This window comes from Gymnoscopelus microlampas (assembly GCF_963454915.1).
Source record: "Gymnoscopelus microlampas genome assembly, chromosome: 1".
In the NCBI taxonomy this organism is placed as follows: domain Eukaryota; kingdom Metazoa; phylum Chordata; class Actinopteri; order Myctophiformes; family Myctophidae; genus Gymnoscopelus; species Gymnoscopelus microlampas.
Genome location: NC_139962.1, coordinates 57,761,567 through 57,778,953, shown reverse-complemented (window position 1 = coordinate 57,778,953; position 17,387 = coordinate 57,761,567). Strand labels below are relative to the sequence as shown.

Genomic DNA, 17,387 nt, shown 5'->3' with positions numbered 1-17,387 from the left:
AAATATAAGGTTTTCTTCATTTTCTGAAAAACGTATATATTTTGTTTTTTCGTTTCCTGAACAATGAGCGTTATGGAGTTAGCAGTTTCGGGCTGGACAGCAGAGATATTATATAAAAAAATTAAATGAAACATTTTTTTTTTTTTTTTTTTTAAAGTCATACTGTGGCGGCCAGATTTAAGGGGTGGCGGCCCGCCACTGCTTAATGCATACAGTATAGGGGAAACACTGATATGTTCCCCATGTAAAGAGACATCTGTTTCATGTTTCTGTTCTCGCATCACATCATGACTGATGTCTGGAACCCTGCTCTTATTGTTGTCATTACTGCGCATCACCTAGCAACCACTATCTTGTCATCGCTTATTCACTGGCTGTGTGTGTGTGTGTGTGTGTGTGTGTGTGTGTGTGTGTGTGAGAGATACATTTGAAAAAAAAGAATCTTAGGATCACTAGATGTTCAACCTTTCATTCACTGGGATGGTTTAGAGTATGGGATAGCACCGCAGATTTATGCATGGTTTTTAGGGGTTTTAGTAGCGCCTGGAGCTGGAGGTGGTTGTCACTGAAGATTTGGTGATGCCACCACCGCTTCCATAGCTGCTACCACCACTTCCATAAGTGTCCACTTCCTGGAGAAACCTGTGAATGAAAGAGAAAGAGAAGTTAGTCAATTTCATAGTTGATTGGGTTGTAAAGGTTTGTTTAATGTTCACGTTATTTTTTTATTCTCTGGTGATGATTGGTGATAAATAATCAGTGTTGGAAAAGTTACTCAAAACCAGTAATATATTACTTAGTACATATTGCTTGTTTAAACGTCATGTGGCGCACGGGGCGTCAGGCCACGTGACGTCATGTGGCACTGGATGAGTTAACTAAACGTTTCAGGCCAGAAATGGTATAAAGTGCTCAATTCTAACCACCCACCTTGTCTCCTCTCCTTCCAGCAGTTTCCTGTTTGTGGCGATCTCGATGTCCAGGGCCAGCTTGACGTTCATCAGCTCCTGGTACTCGCGCACTTGGCGGGCCATGTCCTGCTTGGCTTTCTGGAGAGCGTCCTCCAGGTCCTTGATGCGGAGCTTGGCGTCCCTCACTGCCATCTCACCACGCTCCTCAGCCTCAGCGATCTGAGCCTCGAGATTAGCCCTCTGTTTGCACACAAATGACAGTGGAATTAACCCCATGCTGCCTTTTACAAATGAGTTCACGCTGATTCCATGCATCATTCGCTAACAATCGGTTAGACTGGTCAACTCTAAGAGGTTCTATAATGTATATGCCTACCTGTCCCTTGACCGCTTCGATCTCGCTCTGAAGACGGGCGATCATACGGTTCAACTCTGAGATCTCGGACTTGGTTTGCCGCAGGTCATCGCCATACTGTCCAGCCGTTGTCTGAATCTCCTCAACCTGGCGTAGACAAATAAAATAGAAATGGAAAAAGTGTTGGAAAAAGTTGGAAAGCTTTTTTTTTTTTTTACAGAAAAAAACATAGTCTCTTAATACTGTTAAAACCATTTAGTTTTGATATCTCTTCTTTCTTGTCACTTGCTCACCTTGGTCTTGTACCACTGTTCTGCATCAGCTTTGCTACGGTTGGCGATGTCCTCATACTGAGCGCGCACTTCAGCCACGATGGAGTCCATGTCCAGGTTGTGGCTTTTGTCCATCTCCACGATGTCCTTAATCTGACTTTGAAGCTCACGCAGCTCCTACACAAGCAATTGATGTGTTTACAATTTGTCTTCATTCATCGATTTGTACTGCAGTTGCATGGATGGTGATGTCTCAAATTCAACAGACATATGACTATGTCTAGTTTTATGTACTGGTACTTACAGCCTCGTAGACGGCCCTGAGGAAGTTGATCTCATCTTGAAGAGCATCACACTTGGCCTCCAATTCCACCTTGTTAATGTATGCGCCATCGACATCCTGCAAAGAGAATTTATGACAAAATGATTAAAAAATATATGTAAGTAACCATGTAGTTTAGTTTCTTTCATACTGCAGAAGGAAATGGCGGGAGGGTCTTGCTCCATTCCTCATCCTTACCTTCTTCAGCAGCACAAACTCATTCTCCACTGATGCACGTTTGTTGATTTCATCTTCATACCTATTCAAAACACAAGGGACCCACTTAGCATGCTCGATCTCTGGCCATCATAAAAAAACCCGCTTTATTTCATTCTTTATATTCACAATTTCACGCCATCAAGTCTCACTTGTTCTTGAAGTCTTCGACCAGGCCCTGCACGTTTCTCAGCTCTCCCTCCAGCTTCATCTTCTCGTTGCCCTGCCCGTCCAGCTGTCTGCCCAGGTTGGAGATGTAGGCCTCGAACATGCTGTCGATGTTGGAGCGGGTGTAGGTCTGTCCCTGCAGCAGGTTCCATTTGGTGTCCAGCATTTTGTTTTGCTGCTCCAGGAAGCATACCTATAAGAGAGGAGAGGGAGAGAGAGGAGACATTGTCAGTTTGTCACACGGCAAACACTGTCATTCTAAAATAAAAGTTTGGTAGGTTGAAGCAGTAAAGGCAGAGTAATGCAAAGAGTAGTTGGCCTTGAACTTCATGGCCTTGAACTTCAATGGAGATGAAGGGCGTGTCAGATGGTGGTATGCTCCTGTGTTAACTTTGAACGAGCAGCAGAACACGGAAAAAAGACCACACCTTTACCTTCATAGCTTCATAGATAGCATCATAGGCAGGGGTGCACATAACTGGTGCGCAGGTGCGCATGCGTCGCCAAAATAAATTCTGCGCGGCACATCAGACGACGCGAGGCGCTTTTGCGTACCAACAGCTGGGACAGGAATTTCCAAGCTTTTTATTTTTTAGCAAAAATAAAAAATAAAAGCCTGGAGATCGAGGCTAGGAATTTACTTCCTGAAGCCACACTCACACATGCACGGTGATGCACGCCCATTAGAGATGCGCGGATCGCGGTTTTTAGCCGCGGTTGCCGCAGTTAACCGCGGTTTGGGTGGATTCGGGTCAATCAAATATAATTATGAATTAATATTGGATAAACCGCGGGTGAAATATTGCGGTAAATAAATTAATGACATTTAATATATCTATCCATAAAATAGCTAAATCTCTGCGTGCTTGTGTCTGTGTGAGTGTGTAGAGCAGCCTCTGCGATGCGATCACAAAATGCATTGATTTAGCCTATGGAATCTCGGTGCGTTTTTTTTCTTTTTTTTAAACCGGTGCTGCGCTGAACAGAGCAGCAGAGCAGTGCGCTCTGTATGTTGGATGCCGCATCTATGTTGGAGGCCTGTATGCTGGATGCCGCACGGAGTCTGTATGTTGAGCGCAGCAGACCAGTGCGCTCTGTATGTTCAGCGCAGCACCGGTTTAAAAAAAAGACGCACCGACATTCCATAGGCTAAATCAATGCATTTTTATGATCGCATCGCACGGCACAACTAATACTAAAACTAACGGGGAATAACAGAAAATAATAATATTTTGACATACGGGAAAAACGGTTGGTGCGGATATTTAAATTGGATAATATAATTATTGCGGTTGGATAACGGGCGGATAATTAATTTGTACATTCGGATTCGGGTGACGCGAGAGGCCATCCGCGCATCTCTAACGCCCATACACAATACACACCCATGGGGAGGAGGCGGAGGTGGAGGGGACGCATGCTGCAGTGCACGTGATTGTGTGAGTGTGGCCTCGATTATATTATTATTATTTACCATTTATTTTGTGCGCACCAAGTAACATCTCCAGGTGACCAAAAAAGTTATGTGCACACCTGATCATAGGGATGGGCTTTCTGGACTGCCACACCCTGTCCACAACCATATCATTTCATAACATATCCAGACTGTGTATGCCATGGAAAATGCCGTGTGTGTATAGCTTTAAAAAATGCACCTATCTCCTGTCTAGCTATGACTCACCTCACATGCTACACTGAGCTCCGAAGGCCACTTTATGTATTGTTTCTATTTTTTATACAACAATGTGCTAAATAAACCAAACTAAACTAAACAAGAATGAATGGGAACTGACCTTGTCGATGAAGGAGGCAAAGCGGTTGTTCAGGCCCTTGATCTGGTCCTTCTCATGGGTGCGGACTGCCGAGATGTTGGGGTCGATCTCCAGGTTCAGTGGGGCCAGCAGGCTGTGGTTGACTGTGACGGGCACGATACCGCCACCCATACCGCCATAGCCACCCATACCGCCATAGCCACCCATACCACCACCCATACCACTACCCATACCGCCACCCATACCGCCATAGCCACCCATACCGCCATAGCCACCCATACCACCACCCATACCACTACCCATACCACCACCCATACCAATACCACTACCCATACCACCACCCATACCACTACCCATACCGCCACCCATACCGCCATAGCCACCCATACCACCACCCATACCACCACCCATACCACCACCCATACCACAACCCATACCACCACCCATACCACCAAAACACACGGTTCTAGAAGCAATTCCGAGACCTGGGGTGCTGCGTAGCGGCGCCTCAGGTGGTCGATAGGATTTGCAACGGAAGGTGGAGGATCTGCCGTAGTTCATGGTCAGCCCAGGATTGTTGACTGTGTTGCAGGAGGAGTACAGAGGCTGCAGTGAGCTTCAAAAGGAGAGTCAAGATCCTCTGAGTGTAGTCTTGCTGACGCCGCCTGCTTTTATGGTTACACAGAGCTGGGAGGAGGGTGGGTGGGGCTTCCACCTGGAAGGGCAACATTTTAACCACTTCATCCTGCACTCACACTTTCTCTGTCTATCCTCCTCCAAGAATCATGTTGCAGGCAGCCAAAGAGGTTTCCACACAATTACATGCTTAATCATATTATTTCCACACGAAGAAATGTTTGAAATGATTTCATAATGAGCAGCAATGACAAATAACAATATTTTAATTCAAGATTTTAACACACCTGGATTTGGGCTACACTTAAAAATCAATCCCAAGATAATTTTCTCCTCAGCTAGTAAAGGACAGAGTGATGGTACATTCATTTTTATTCTTATCTAACTGATTCTTATCTAAGTCAGTTCTATATATCTATATATTTATATACAGTATATTCTATGTATCGTCGTGACTAGCTGAGTGTCAGGCAGAAACCTTGTAGCTCTAAATAAAAATGTTGTATGTTTTATCTTCAATTAATAACCCAAGAGCAGTGGTGTAGAGTAACTTAAGTACTGTACTTGTAAGTACTGTACTGTACTAATGTTTAGGTATTTTTACTTTGTGGAGTACTAGAGGTCCGGGCACCCTACGGGCGCCCGGCGTGCACAGGGCTCTAGCGAGGGCGCGCTTATTTTGTGGTACCAAAATCGTGGGATAAAAATTTCCCCAAAAAAAGTTTAAAAATAAATGTAATTTAAAAAAAAATACATGGAGGACCCCCTGGGGGCCGCGGACCCCCTGGGAGTGTTGGGACCCCCGGCTGTTTTTTTTTTTTTCATTTGGCAACACTGACCTGTCTGCTTGTCTTTTCCCAACGTGGCAGCCCAGATGCCGACTTGTGTGTTGTTGTTGTGGGGAGATTACAAAAGCGCCTGCGTGGTGTTGGTTGTCTTTGGGGGGTCATGCCTATGTTCCCTCAGCCCTATGTTCCCTCAATCTCTAACAAAAAGAAAACATCCAAATTAGGCCCTATGTTCCCTCAGCCCTATATTCCCTCAGCCCTATGTTCCCCCATATCAATTTAGACCCTATGTTCCCTCAGGTTTATTTCCCTCAACCCTGTGTTCCCTCAGCCCTATGTTCCCTCAACCCTATATTCCCTCAGCCCTACTGTATGTTCCCTCAGCATCACAAATAGCCCTGCCATAATGTGCTGTTGGTGTCACCTGTTGGGGTCCCCTGAAGAAGGGGGGGCTGCCCTACTTCCACTCGGGGTGTCACCCCAAAGGTCAGTCTGTCTGTGTGTCCCAGGCATACCTCGTGTGTGTCCCATTTGATCCGGTGTGTATCGTGCAAGTGGCAAGTTGGTCGGACCAACAGTGTCCGAAAACTGAAAATATGTGAATGTCTGTAATGTCTGCGGTGAACACAGTCTCTGCGTGTTTTGCATAGTGTGGGTTGTGGATCGTCAAAAGGACTCAAAATAAGGTAAAACCGCTGGCAGGGGCGGATGAATTCATTAATTAGTACCTGGCAATGAATGTGTTAATACCTTACAGAAAGCCTTATATATTTATTTCAATGTTTAAAAAAGTGTCCCACACCCATCAACTATTAATGTTATTAGTCAGAAATCTCGGCTGTCAGTGACACTTATAATCAGGGTTTCTACACATTTTCCATTTCAAAATTCAGATTCCAGATTCAAATTTCCAGAATTCTCTATTGATTCTTCAGACCATATTTGACATACAAGTATAATAGCTACATGTAGATGCTTATTATGTAACAAAATAGTTTTAAGATCCAACTGTACTGTATGTTACATGTATGACCATGTATTATACATGTCCATGACATACATCTAGGTACAATAGGCTCAAACAATTCAATTAAGCACTGCTTTATTAGAACTAAGTTGTATTTTTGAAAATGTTCGCCTATAATGAGATGACCAAAATAGGGACGCCACACTGAAAGTGGTTAACACTAAACCCAGGCAATGCTAAACCAGAGCAATGTTATTGAGATTTTGTCATTTCAATTTTAACTAACTGTATACCTTCAACCCCTACAATTACAGAAGGGATGTTCATGTACAATTGACCAGTGAACTAGAAAGGAGAACTAAAGTCTATTGACATTGCTTTATTGGCTGTTTAATAAATTAATATAAATAAAGACACTCCTACACAGAAAGTTTGTGTGTATCTAAGGCTAAAGGATACCTTTATGGCTTCCTTATCGTTTCCTTTATGGCTGTGTTCACACATAGCTTTTTATGGGGCCAGGCTTCCAGCATGGACCCATATTGTTATTCCGATTATTCCGTTTCTTCTGCCACTTTTGGCAGTTCTGGCTGAACCGTGCAGTCGCTTTTTATGAAACTCGGCCATATGGTAGATGGTCATGAAAAACGATCAAAAAATAAATCTCACAATCTTTCGTCAAAAGGTGGCGCTATAGCACTCAGTTGAAAATGCCAACTTTGAACAGGTACAACTCATGCCCTGTTTCACCTACAGCCATGAAACTTCGATGCACACATGCGTCTCCTCATGCTGAACAACTTTCACATTCTGACTTTTGACCTCTGACCTTTAGATCTCCCACCATTTTGAATTATATGAAAAACAGTTAAAACCTATCTCCTCCTGGGATTTTTGAGTAATCTGCACGAAACTTTTTACACATGAACTTTGGACCTATGCCAAAAAACGTTTGCAAAATATTTTCCATAAGTGAAAAAATGAAGCTTTAATGAGCCAATGAATATTGCAGTTTTATGACAATTATTCATCTGCCCCTAACACATACATGCAGACTTACCATTCTTTGAAACTTTGCAGAAATGTAAAGGGCCATTCCAAGTATCACTGAAACCAATCTTACTCCAATTGGTCAAACGGGGGCGCTATAGCAATTTTTTGAAAATGCAAACTTTAAACAGGCAAAAGTCATGCCTCGTTTGGCCGACAGCCATTAGACCTGCTTACACATGTGCCTTGACTAATGAGGAACACATCTATCACGTTGACCAGTAAGCACCGCCCTTAGATTGTCCGCAATCTTGAGCAGTTTGAAAAACACTTAAACCCAGGATGTTTCAGCTATTTGCGTGAAACTGTATCATCAGTGTGATCTCTTTTTTCAGAGGATTGTCTGTTGGTCAGATAGCTTCCCGCTTAAGTGTATGTCTCACAACCTCAAGGTCACAGGTTCAAGCCTCACTTGGTGCAGACTTCATGTAAGATGCATTTCACACAACATGACTATCAATGATTACATCTGCAATTGTTAAAGATAACATGAAATACTTAATTGAGTGTTTTTTACATACTTCATTGTGAAAATAGCTGATCTACAATCTCACAACTTTTCAGATAGCAATGAGAGTCTGTTTTTTCAATGTATAACATACTTTATTGTGAAAATAGCCGATGTACAATCTGACAACTTTTAATGGTTTGTGAGCTTGTAGATCGGCTACTTTCACTAGTTTTGGTTCTGAGGAGATGTACAATTTCTTCATTGGTAAATGGTTTGTGAACGAGTGATCTTAGTGTTAGTGAAACAGGGGCTTGGGTCATGACAGAAGGCAAGAGTTTGTGATCCTCAACAGACTATATCAGCCTGGACGAACCTATAGCACTGTAGGTAGTGTTGCAGCTACCTAAGAGTGCCTCTCGACCGCAAGATTGCCGGTTCAAGCCTCACTTGATGCAGACTCATTTAAGTTGAATTGCAAAAAACATGACTCAATCTATTCTGTTTCCATGGCTCTCTCTCTCTCTCTTCAACCTATTCCGTTTCCATGTCTTTCTCTTCAATCTATTCCGTTTCCATGTCTCTCTCTGTCTCTTCAATCTATTCCGTTTCTATCTTCAATCTATTCCGTTTCCATGTCTCTCTCTCTGTCTCTTCAATCTATTCCGTATCTATCTATCTTTTTCAATGTATGACATATTCATTCTGAAAATAGCCGATCTACAATCTCAAAACTTTTCAGATAGCAACGTGTTTCTGAGCTTGTAGATCGGCTGCTTTCACTGTTTTCGGTTGCGAGGAGACATACAATTTCTCTATTGGTAAATGGTTTGTGAACGAGTGGTCTTAGTGTTGGCTTGGTTCATGACAGAATGCAAGAGTTTATGATCTTCAACAGACAACATCAGCCTGGACAAAGCTATAGCACTATAGCTAGTGTTACAGCCTATTAGTCCGAAGATTGAGAGTTCGATTCCTGTTAATGGCAATAGGTTGAGATGTCCTATCAATCCATTCTGTTTCCATCTCTCTCTCTCATCAATCTATTCCGTTTCCATGTCTCTCTTCAATCTATTCCGTTTCCATGGCTCTCTCTCTCTCTCCAATCTATTCCGTTTCCATGTCTGTCTCTCTCCCTCTCTTTCTCTCCAATCTATTCCGTTTCTCTCTCTCTCTCTCTCTCTCTCTCTCTCTCTCTCTCTCTCTCTCTCTCTCTCTCTCTCTCTCTCTACAGTTTCCATGTCTCTCTCTCTCTCTCTCTCTCTCTCTCTCTCTCTCTCTCTCTCTCTCTCTCCAGTATCCATCTCTCTGTCTCTCTCTCTCTCTCTCTTTCTCTCTCTCTCTCTCTCTCTCTCTCTCTCTCTCTCTCTCTCTCTCTCTCTCTCTCTCTCTCTCTCTCTCTCTCTCTCTCTCTCTCGGGCGGCCATAGCTGAGTGGTTAGGGAGCCAGAGGCTCTGGTTGCCCCAGGTACAATTCCAGGTCAGCAAATGTGTCGATGAAATTTGTCCCTGAGCAAGACTCTTAACACATTGCCTGCCAGAGTTTTTTCAGATTTTTAGCTGTTGCCTGCCAGGGTTTTGCCATGTTTTTGGTACCTGTTCGCGTAGCCACAGATTTTTTTCCTCCAGTATGATTGATCCCCAGATGGTTTCTAATCACAGATGAGATTCAGGTGTGGTTTCACAAATGTCAACGAGGTCATTTTGACCTCGTTGACATGTTTGGTTGATGTTTCAATATAGCTCAAAAGCAGTAGTTTTAAACCAAAAAACAAAGTGAATTGTTTGTCCGTTTGAATTTTAACATTGAAGTGAATGGAGCAGCAAATCTTCGAACATTTTTAGCTCCTAATCTGTTCATAATTCGACAAGGGTTGAAATTATAAAAAAATGCAAAAAAAAAAAAAAAATTTTTTTTTTGAAAAAAAATTTTTTTTTTTCCCTTTTTTCCAAAGACGTATATATACGTCATTGGCACGCAACAGCTGATTTCTAAATGACGTATATATACGTCTTAGGCAGGCAATGTGTTAACCCCTAATTGCTCACAGGCCCTCATTGGAAACAAGACCGCAAGGACTTTCATGAACTGACCTGTTAAAGGAATTATCATTTCTCTTTCTCTCTCCTGGCCCCGTATTATCGCTGCTTGCAGCTATATTCTCACAATTCATTTTCAGCTCTTATTTATAAAAGAGACAAAAAATATGGAGGGGACAATTATGTATATATATATATATATATATATATATATATATATATATATATATATATATATATATATATATATATATATATATATATTCATATATATTCATATATATTCAATAGATCATGGGACAATGAGTATACTGTAGATAGCACTGCGCCTGTTAGTTCGAGGTTCGTTACGAGGTTGTGTCCTCGTTGGGCATAGATGTTTGACAGTTGAAACTCGTCAAACTTGCCTGTGTATGAGTGACTTTATTTACAGTCATTTATTAAACAGTGTTGATATGATTGACCTAATCTAACAGCCAATAAAGCAAAGTAAATAGACTTTAGTTATCCTTTCTAGTTCACTGGTGAATTGTACATGAACATCCCTTCTGTTACTGTAGGGCGGGGTAATATAATAATAATGATATAAAGTGCTTTAATACCGGGTGAGCACTTTATATTATTTATGGAGATGTACGGGCCTTAAACACGGAACTCCAAACACTATTTGGGGAAGTGTCCAAGGAAGGCTGTCATAGATACTCAATTGTCATAATCAATAAAAATAAATGTATGATATTGAAGGTTTCCTTTTGCAGAAAAGATAACCTGTTTACTTTTCTCATAATTACATGACTGCATGAATGTTCAAACAAGTTTTAGATTATTTGTGATGCTATGCATCTGCAATTGTGCACAGACAATAAGAACACTATAACATTTAAGCTGATAAATGGGTTCTCTCTACTGGTAAGGTGAAATTGGTAGCCCACCTGAACATGTATTTTCTGTTTATTAAAGAGCTGGAGAGACGGGGAGACCCCTGTTACTGAAGAAACACTCTATTGCAATTATTGTCAGAAAATAGTGTTTTAACCTTTAACAAACAACATTTTGTTTTAGCAAGAAAATATAACTTAGAGCACCTTTCTGTATAAACCTGTCCATACATTTTTGAGATATCAAAAATGTAACATTTTGAGACATGCCATGTCTATTGTCACACTCCTTTTTAGAATATATGTGTGGATTGCTGTGTGTGGGAAGTAAACTCAAGTCTTTCTGCAGGCACATTTTGACACAGACCAGTTTGTCAAGAACAAAAACTATGAGACTTGTCTGAGAGCAGATTCATTGTGTTAAAAGTAACCACCAGTAAGTAACCAGCTGTGCTGGTGTTATCCTGATGATGCCTAATCATCTTTAATTAAACTAAAATGCTATGTATGTTTAGAACATCAGTGCATTATTTATTTAGTTTCTGATATTTATTCTGATGCTGACTATTAAATCACTAGCAGCAGAATTCTCTGTGCTGATCTGTTCCCCAAAAAGTAACATACCAGACTGAAAATAGTGACTCCAAGTATGTACAAAATGTAAAATATAAATATAAAATGTTACAATGTTGTTGCATGTGGCCCCACTCTTGTGTATGAGAGACAATGTTTTATTTGTTTGCAATATTTTTTATTTTATTTTTTATAAAATGTGTGCGGTAGAGACCATCAGGTCTCTACTGTGAAAATGAATCTGACCTTATGCTTTATATGCAACAAATAACTGCAATTAAGTTAACCATTACAGTATGCATTTTGCACTCCATAATGGTTCCTAAAACCCTAAGAATTTAGAAGATTTGCAAAATGTCTGTGCTCAAATTACATCTTTGAAAAATGATTTGTGCTTGATGTGAGTACGAACATAATGCCTGGACTGACCAATCGAGCACTGGCCAATCAGAAGAACCACATCACTGTGATGTCAGAGCACTGGCTGTGTATGTACTGTATATGTATACTGTAGGTGAACAAATTGAAACGGAGAAAACGTCATATTCGACCTTCTGGATCACCATGGTTTCCGGAAAGCGCTTGGCTGACATTGGGTATCAGGCTTTCTCTACCTCCATGATGCTGCTGACACTTTGTGGGGGCTACCTGTGTGCAATGCTAGGATACCGCTACATGGAGAGGCAAAAACATCTGCAACACGCAGCAGAAAACCAGGACCCAGATGTTATCAAAGACTAAAATGTATTATTTTCCATCTTACATGAAAAAGGAAATTTTCCTTTCAGCCGTAATGCCATGATAAAATATGTATTCGACTCATGGCAAGTTGTGTGGTTATTATCTGTCACAGTCTCAGACTGTGCCTGTCTAGGTGTTGTATTTCTATGTTGTGTTCTAGTTGCTCTGGTTCTATGTTGTCTTCTCCAGCTGTATCTCATGTGTAATCAGCCCTCATGTGTATATTAGTCTTGTTCCCCAGTCAGTGCTTGTCGCATCATTGTTTGTGTCACATCCTCTGTCTGTATGTTTGACTGGGTTTTGAACACTACTCTGCCTGGCTGTCTGCATTTGGGTCCTCACCACACCACCAGATCGTGACAGAATGATCCGACCAGACTGGACCCAGCGGACAGCACCACACACCTTGGCCTTCCTCTGACCTGGAGACCCCTACCTACCCTCCTGTCCTGCCGACCAGCATGTGCCCTCTGCTCCGCGTTGATGCGTCTGTTAGATGTGCCAGAGATGTGCCGCGCCAGAGCCCTAGCTAACCGCGATGTCCTCCCTGATTGACCAGCATGTGCCCTCTGCTCCACGCTGAGCGTCTTCACGATGAGCCGTGCCAGAGCCCTTGCTGGCCACTTCCTCCCTGTCTCTGTCCCGGCTCCTCGCCTGCCATCCGGGCCTCTCCGGCCGCCTTCCGGCTGGTTCCCGGCGGCCGTCCTGCCTCGAGCTCCTCTTCTCTGCCCCGGTTCCTCGCCTGCCATTTCGGACTTCCCCTGCCGCTGTCCGGCCGTACCCGGGTGGCCGTCCCGGCCTCGACCGACCCCCCCCCCCCCCTGCGCCCTCTGCGCAGAGCCCTGGCAGCGCTTCCACCCCCCCCCCCCCCGGTCCTGTCTCTGCCCTCTCCCCCCCCCCGGAGGTTCTGGCCCGCTTCGCTGCCCCCCTCCCATTCCGGTTCTGGGACTCCTGGAAGTCGTCCCGTGGGGGTGAGGTACTGTCACAGTCTCAGACTGTGCCTGTCTAGGTGTTGTATTTCTATGTTGTTTTCTAGTTGTTCTGGTTCTATGTTGTCTTCTCCAGCTGTATCTCATGTGTAATCAGCCCTCATGTGTATATTAGTCTTGTTCCCCAGTCAGTGCTTGTCGCGTCATTGTTAGTGTCACATCCTCTGTCTGTATGTTTGACTGTAATAAAATCCCAATCTTGGGTTTTGAACTCTACTCTGCCTGGCTGTCTGCATTTGGGTCCTCACCACACCACCAGATCGTGACAATTATCAGCTTGATGGGTGAATAAAGTAACTGCAGCTTGACCAAGACAACTAATCAGTGGATGAAATAACAAAATAATTAGTATTTTGATTACACCATTTCCTGAAAGAATGGATACATCTCGAAACGTTCAGAAACCTTGCAGTGTGGTTTAGGAGTGTAGACTACAAAGGCAAAAATACTCAAAATCAAAGAAAATGCATACATCACATGAAATGTGGGTGCTATCACTTCACATGTGTAAGGCTAAGAAATAAAGAATTCAAAGAAGAGCTGTTTAAAGCTCAGAGGGAGTATAAATAAATGTAATAAGGTGCTGGGCATAAGCTTTTCTGGAGGATTCTTAATCACCTACGCCGCACCGCCGATCCGACCAATATGTCTGAGTCATAGTGTCGAGGGTTTTATCAGAGTACCCGTTGAACTCGTCTCTGTGTCCCTTTTGTGCCCATATATGTAGATCTCTGTATCTGTCTGTCTACCTGTGTCCATTTTATGACCATATATGGACATCCCTGATGTCATTAGTATATGCTCATACCCTGTTTATTGTCATGCCCATATATGGGCTTATTTGTTGGATCGGTGGTTCTGGATATCCATATATGCCAATATGGACATATCGGTCGGATTGGCGGATCTGGACAACCACATATCCAAACGTCTCGGCGGCGGGCACCGCAATGCGTGCGTCTGGGTTTATGGTTATGTCTGAGTCAGAGTGACGTGGTCCTGCCTATATTGCCGTATCGGGTTTGATATGGCTGAGTCAGAGTGATGTGGCCGTGGTCTGCCGGCCATCCGTCTGGAATATAGGACTAGAGGTTCGGGCCACTATGTGGCCCTCACACCATACGTCTCACCACTGATCCAACCAATATGGCCGTATCAAAGGCACCCAGGGGACACATGCGCAAATTAATTTCCTAAAACCTGAGAATGTTCAGGGTTAAAGATTGACAAAGCCTAGATAAGGAACAGTAATGTTGAGCATGTGTCAAACAAACTGTGGAAGATTTTCATTTTTGACATATGGGCTGCTTATAGGACATACTTATAGGAAACATACAGTAGGCAGCACATAATAAACGGGCCTCTATGTTGTGATAAATTAAGCATGAATGAAAACAGCTAATCTTGCTCACCACACGCACGCATACGAATGACAAGCCCCAGCCACCTGAGTTGATGTTGGTTCAGGATGGACTCCATAGCACCTCTGTGTGTGGCACTCTGTCCCTCCAAGTGATGCCGGGGATCTTCTGAAGACATCTGACATGGAAGGCCTGGAACTTACTGTCATAATGAAAAGGGGTAGTAGTCTACTTTTGTTCGTTGTGCTCCTCATCCATTTTTAGTTGTGGATAAATTGGTTCAATTGCTCTGCTATCAATGAATCTGCAATCAATGGAATGGCACTTAGGAACTAATGTTACAAATTTTATTACAATGTAGTTACAAATTGGTGGTACAAACTGATACTTTTGAATCACCTTACAATAAACGGAATGTACAGAAATGTTTAAATGGACCTATTTTAACCACTTCTTAAATCCTCCTTAGTCAAACTGACCTGAGTTGCAACTGTACTTGGTACGCTATTTTTTTCACTCTACACCAAACCTTTCCCCCAAAATAGCTGATCTAAAAGGCCACAATATGCCACTATTTTTGTGTAGCACTACCCCTTTAAGAGGTGTGCATAAAAGGGGTGCCAGGTTTGCGGCCTTCTGTTTGGCCAGAAGCCTTTATTTGGGTGTTTGGTGAAAGACTTGAGGTTATTCAGCCTCATACTGGGTTAGGAAACTTGGGAACCAATGTTATTGCCATTGTAATTTATTTTGGCAATATGGTGACATGTTTTAATGTGACATTCTATATCCCCTTTACAGAATTCGGCAAATGTGACACAGCTGTATAAGGAAATGACTATACCACCTTCACATATAGGAGTGAGGGATCCTACAACACCATATAGTGGACAATGTAACTGAACAAGGTAAGGTTCCCCAAATAGGTACGGGTTCAGAATGAACAGAACCAGATGCTGATGTATCAAAAGTTTAGACCGTTCCCCCCAGAATAGGGGTGCTGTGGTTCAAGTGGTTAAATAAATTAACCTGTAAGTCTATATTACTGAGACTATTTACATTATTATTAAATGACTAAGTAATTATCGTGTATGTGAAAACACACATGTGGGTGTGTGTGTTTAACAGATATTTACTATGAATCAACAAATGATTTTGGCACGTTTTCATATAAAGTTACATTATTGGACTCTGCAAGATGACACATCATTATAGGGAAAAGGGGAAACTGTAAACGCATAAAAATATTTAACCTATTTTAACCTTTTATACTTTGGCTATTCAAAAGATCTACAAGCTCATTGCACTGCACCAAGTGCTGTGCTATGAGCTTGCAGATTGTTTGTAAAATCGTGAATATTTGTGCAAACCTTTGAATATATATATTTTTTTAAAGCGAACATTTGTAACTCAAATCTTTGCTTCTGGACAACAAAATATTTGAGATGGCGGGTCCGCGGCCGAATACATATCATTTTGTGGATCTTTGACATGAAAACGTTTGAGAACCACTGTCCTAGAGTAATGTTTTCCAAACAATGGGTCTGGACTGTTTGTATCCATTTATTTACGGCGTAAAGTCAAATTGTGTGGCTGCCTGGCTGGCATTGGAAGCCTTTACAGTTATTTTCAGAAGGTAATTTCTCACTAATACAAGTGATTCTATCCAGCAATAGTATTGTCAAACAAATATAACTAACGGGCGGCCATAGCTGAGTTGTTAGTGAGCCCGCCTGGAAAGCCAGCAACAGGCCAGAAATGTGTCCTTGTGTCTCCCTAAGCAAGACTCTTAACCCCTAATTGATCCCGAGCACTGTAGAATGGCACTCACTGCTCCTAATAGTTATAGTATGGGTAAATGCAGACGTACATTTTCACGTATACGTGCAAATATACAGTGACAAAAAAAACACACCACAAGGAGTGGGGACTATTCTATCTAAACTGGTAGTCAAATAAAATGTTTCTTAACTGTTAACTGGTCTGTTGTGCCGTTGGCCTTTTGTTGCATAGTGATTGAGTTCATATGTGTCTGTTTTGTTGTGTGGATTTTGTCACTGATCCTCTCTGGAGAACATTGAATACATATTTACTGTAGAAGCTGTGACAAACACTTGAGAACCCTTTATGAAATGTATTCCCTGTAGATTCTGTTAAAATACTCAGTTTGGACTCAATTGTGTGTTTTTTTTGCATTTCTTACAATCATTAGTGACCTACAGGGAGGTCCATTATAGGCCTATTAGCACAAGGATCCTAGTATTCAATGTTTTAGCATCAACATGTCTATCAGTGTGTTCTCAATGTGGAGGTAGGGGTTTGGGGTCTCCAACATTTGCGGGGGTAACATCCAGAATGTATTTCAATTATGCAAAAGGAGTAGTTCACCCCAAAAAATACTTATGATCTATCAATTACACTCTTTGAGTCTCCATTGAGTCACTACGCCGGGCATCAAATTATTGCCTTAGGAATGCGACAAAAACTAAGAAATCTCCATGAATTCGTTTAGTTTCATGGTGGCGCTATAACAGGCCGATTTGTGTTTTTGCCTATAACTGCACTGATCTGTGTAAAACTTTGTATGCACACTCTCTAGAGGCCAAGGAAAAACCTTTGCCCTGCCTTTTATAGCGCCACCAGGAGGCCCGACTTATGTAAAACATATCTTTTGATTGTAAGCCTTCAGATTTTATCCAAATTTCACGCAAATCGGTACACCTGATCTCTATAGTCATGTGATCAAGACGGATCTGTTAGATTTTTCATATTCCATCCTGATTGGCTAAAATTGACATCTAAAGTTTGCAGAGTGGCCCGTTTTGAACAAAATGCCGCAAATCATGAACGCAGCGTCCGATTGCAGTGAAACTTTGCACGCACATTTGCACTACGTTGAGGAAC

General features: G+C 42.2%; 1 protein-coding gene across 1 annotated transcript; it reads right to left on the bottom strand.

The window, feature by feature from the left end:
• Positions 1-533: 533 nt before the first annotated feature.
• LOC311044241 (keratin, type II cytoskeletal 8-like) lies at positions 534-12,885 on the bottom strand (the record flags this gene model as incomplete). The annotated part of the gene is made up of 9 exons (XM_084055686.1): positions 534-642; positions 913-1,151; positions 1,288-1,413; positions 1,560-1,715; positions 1,843-1,938; positions 2,059-2,119; positions 2,229-2,437; positions 4,038-4,622; positions 12,577-12,885. 9 exons carry the CDS (start codon positions 12,883-12,885, stop codon positions 534-536), a joined length of 1,890 nt encoding a protein of 629 aa, XP_083911812.1.
• Positions 12,886-17,387: the final 4,502 nt, after the last annotated feature.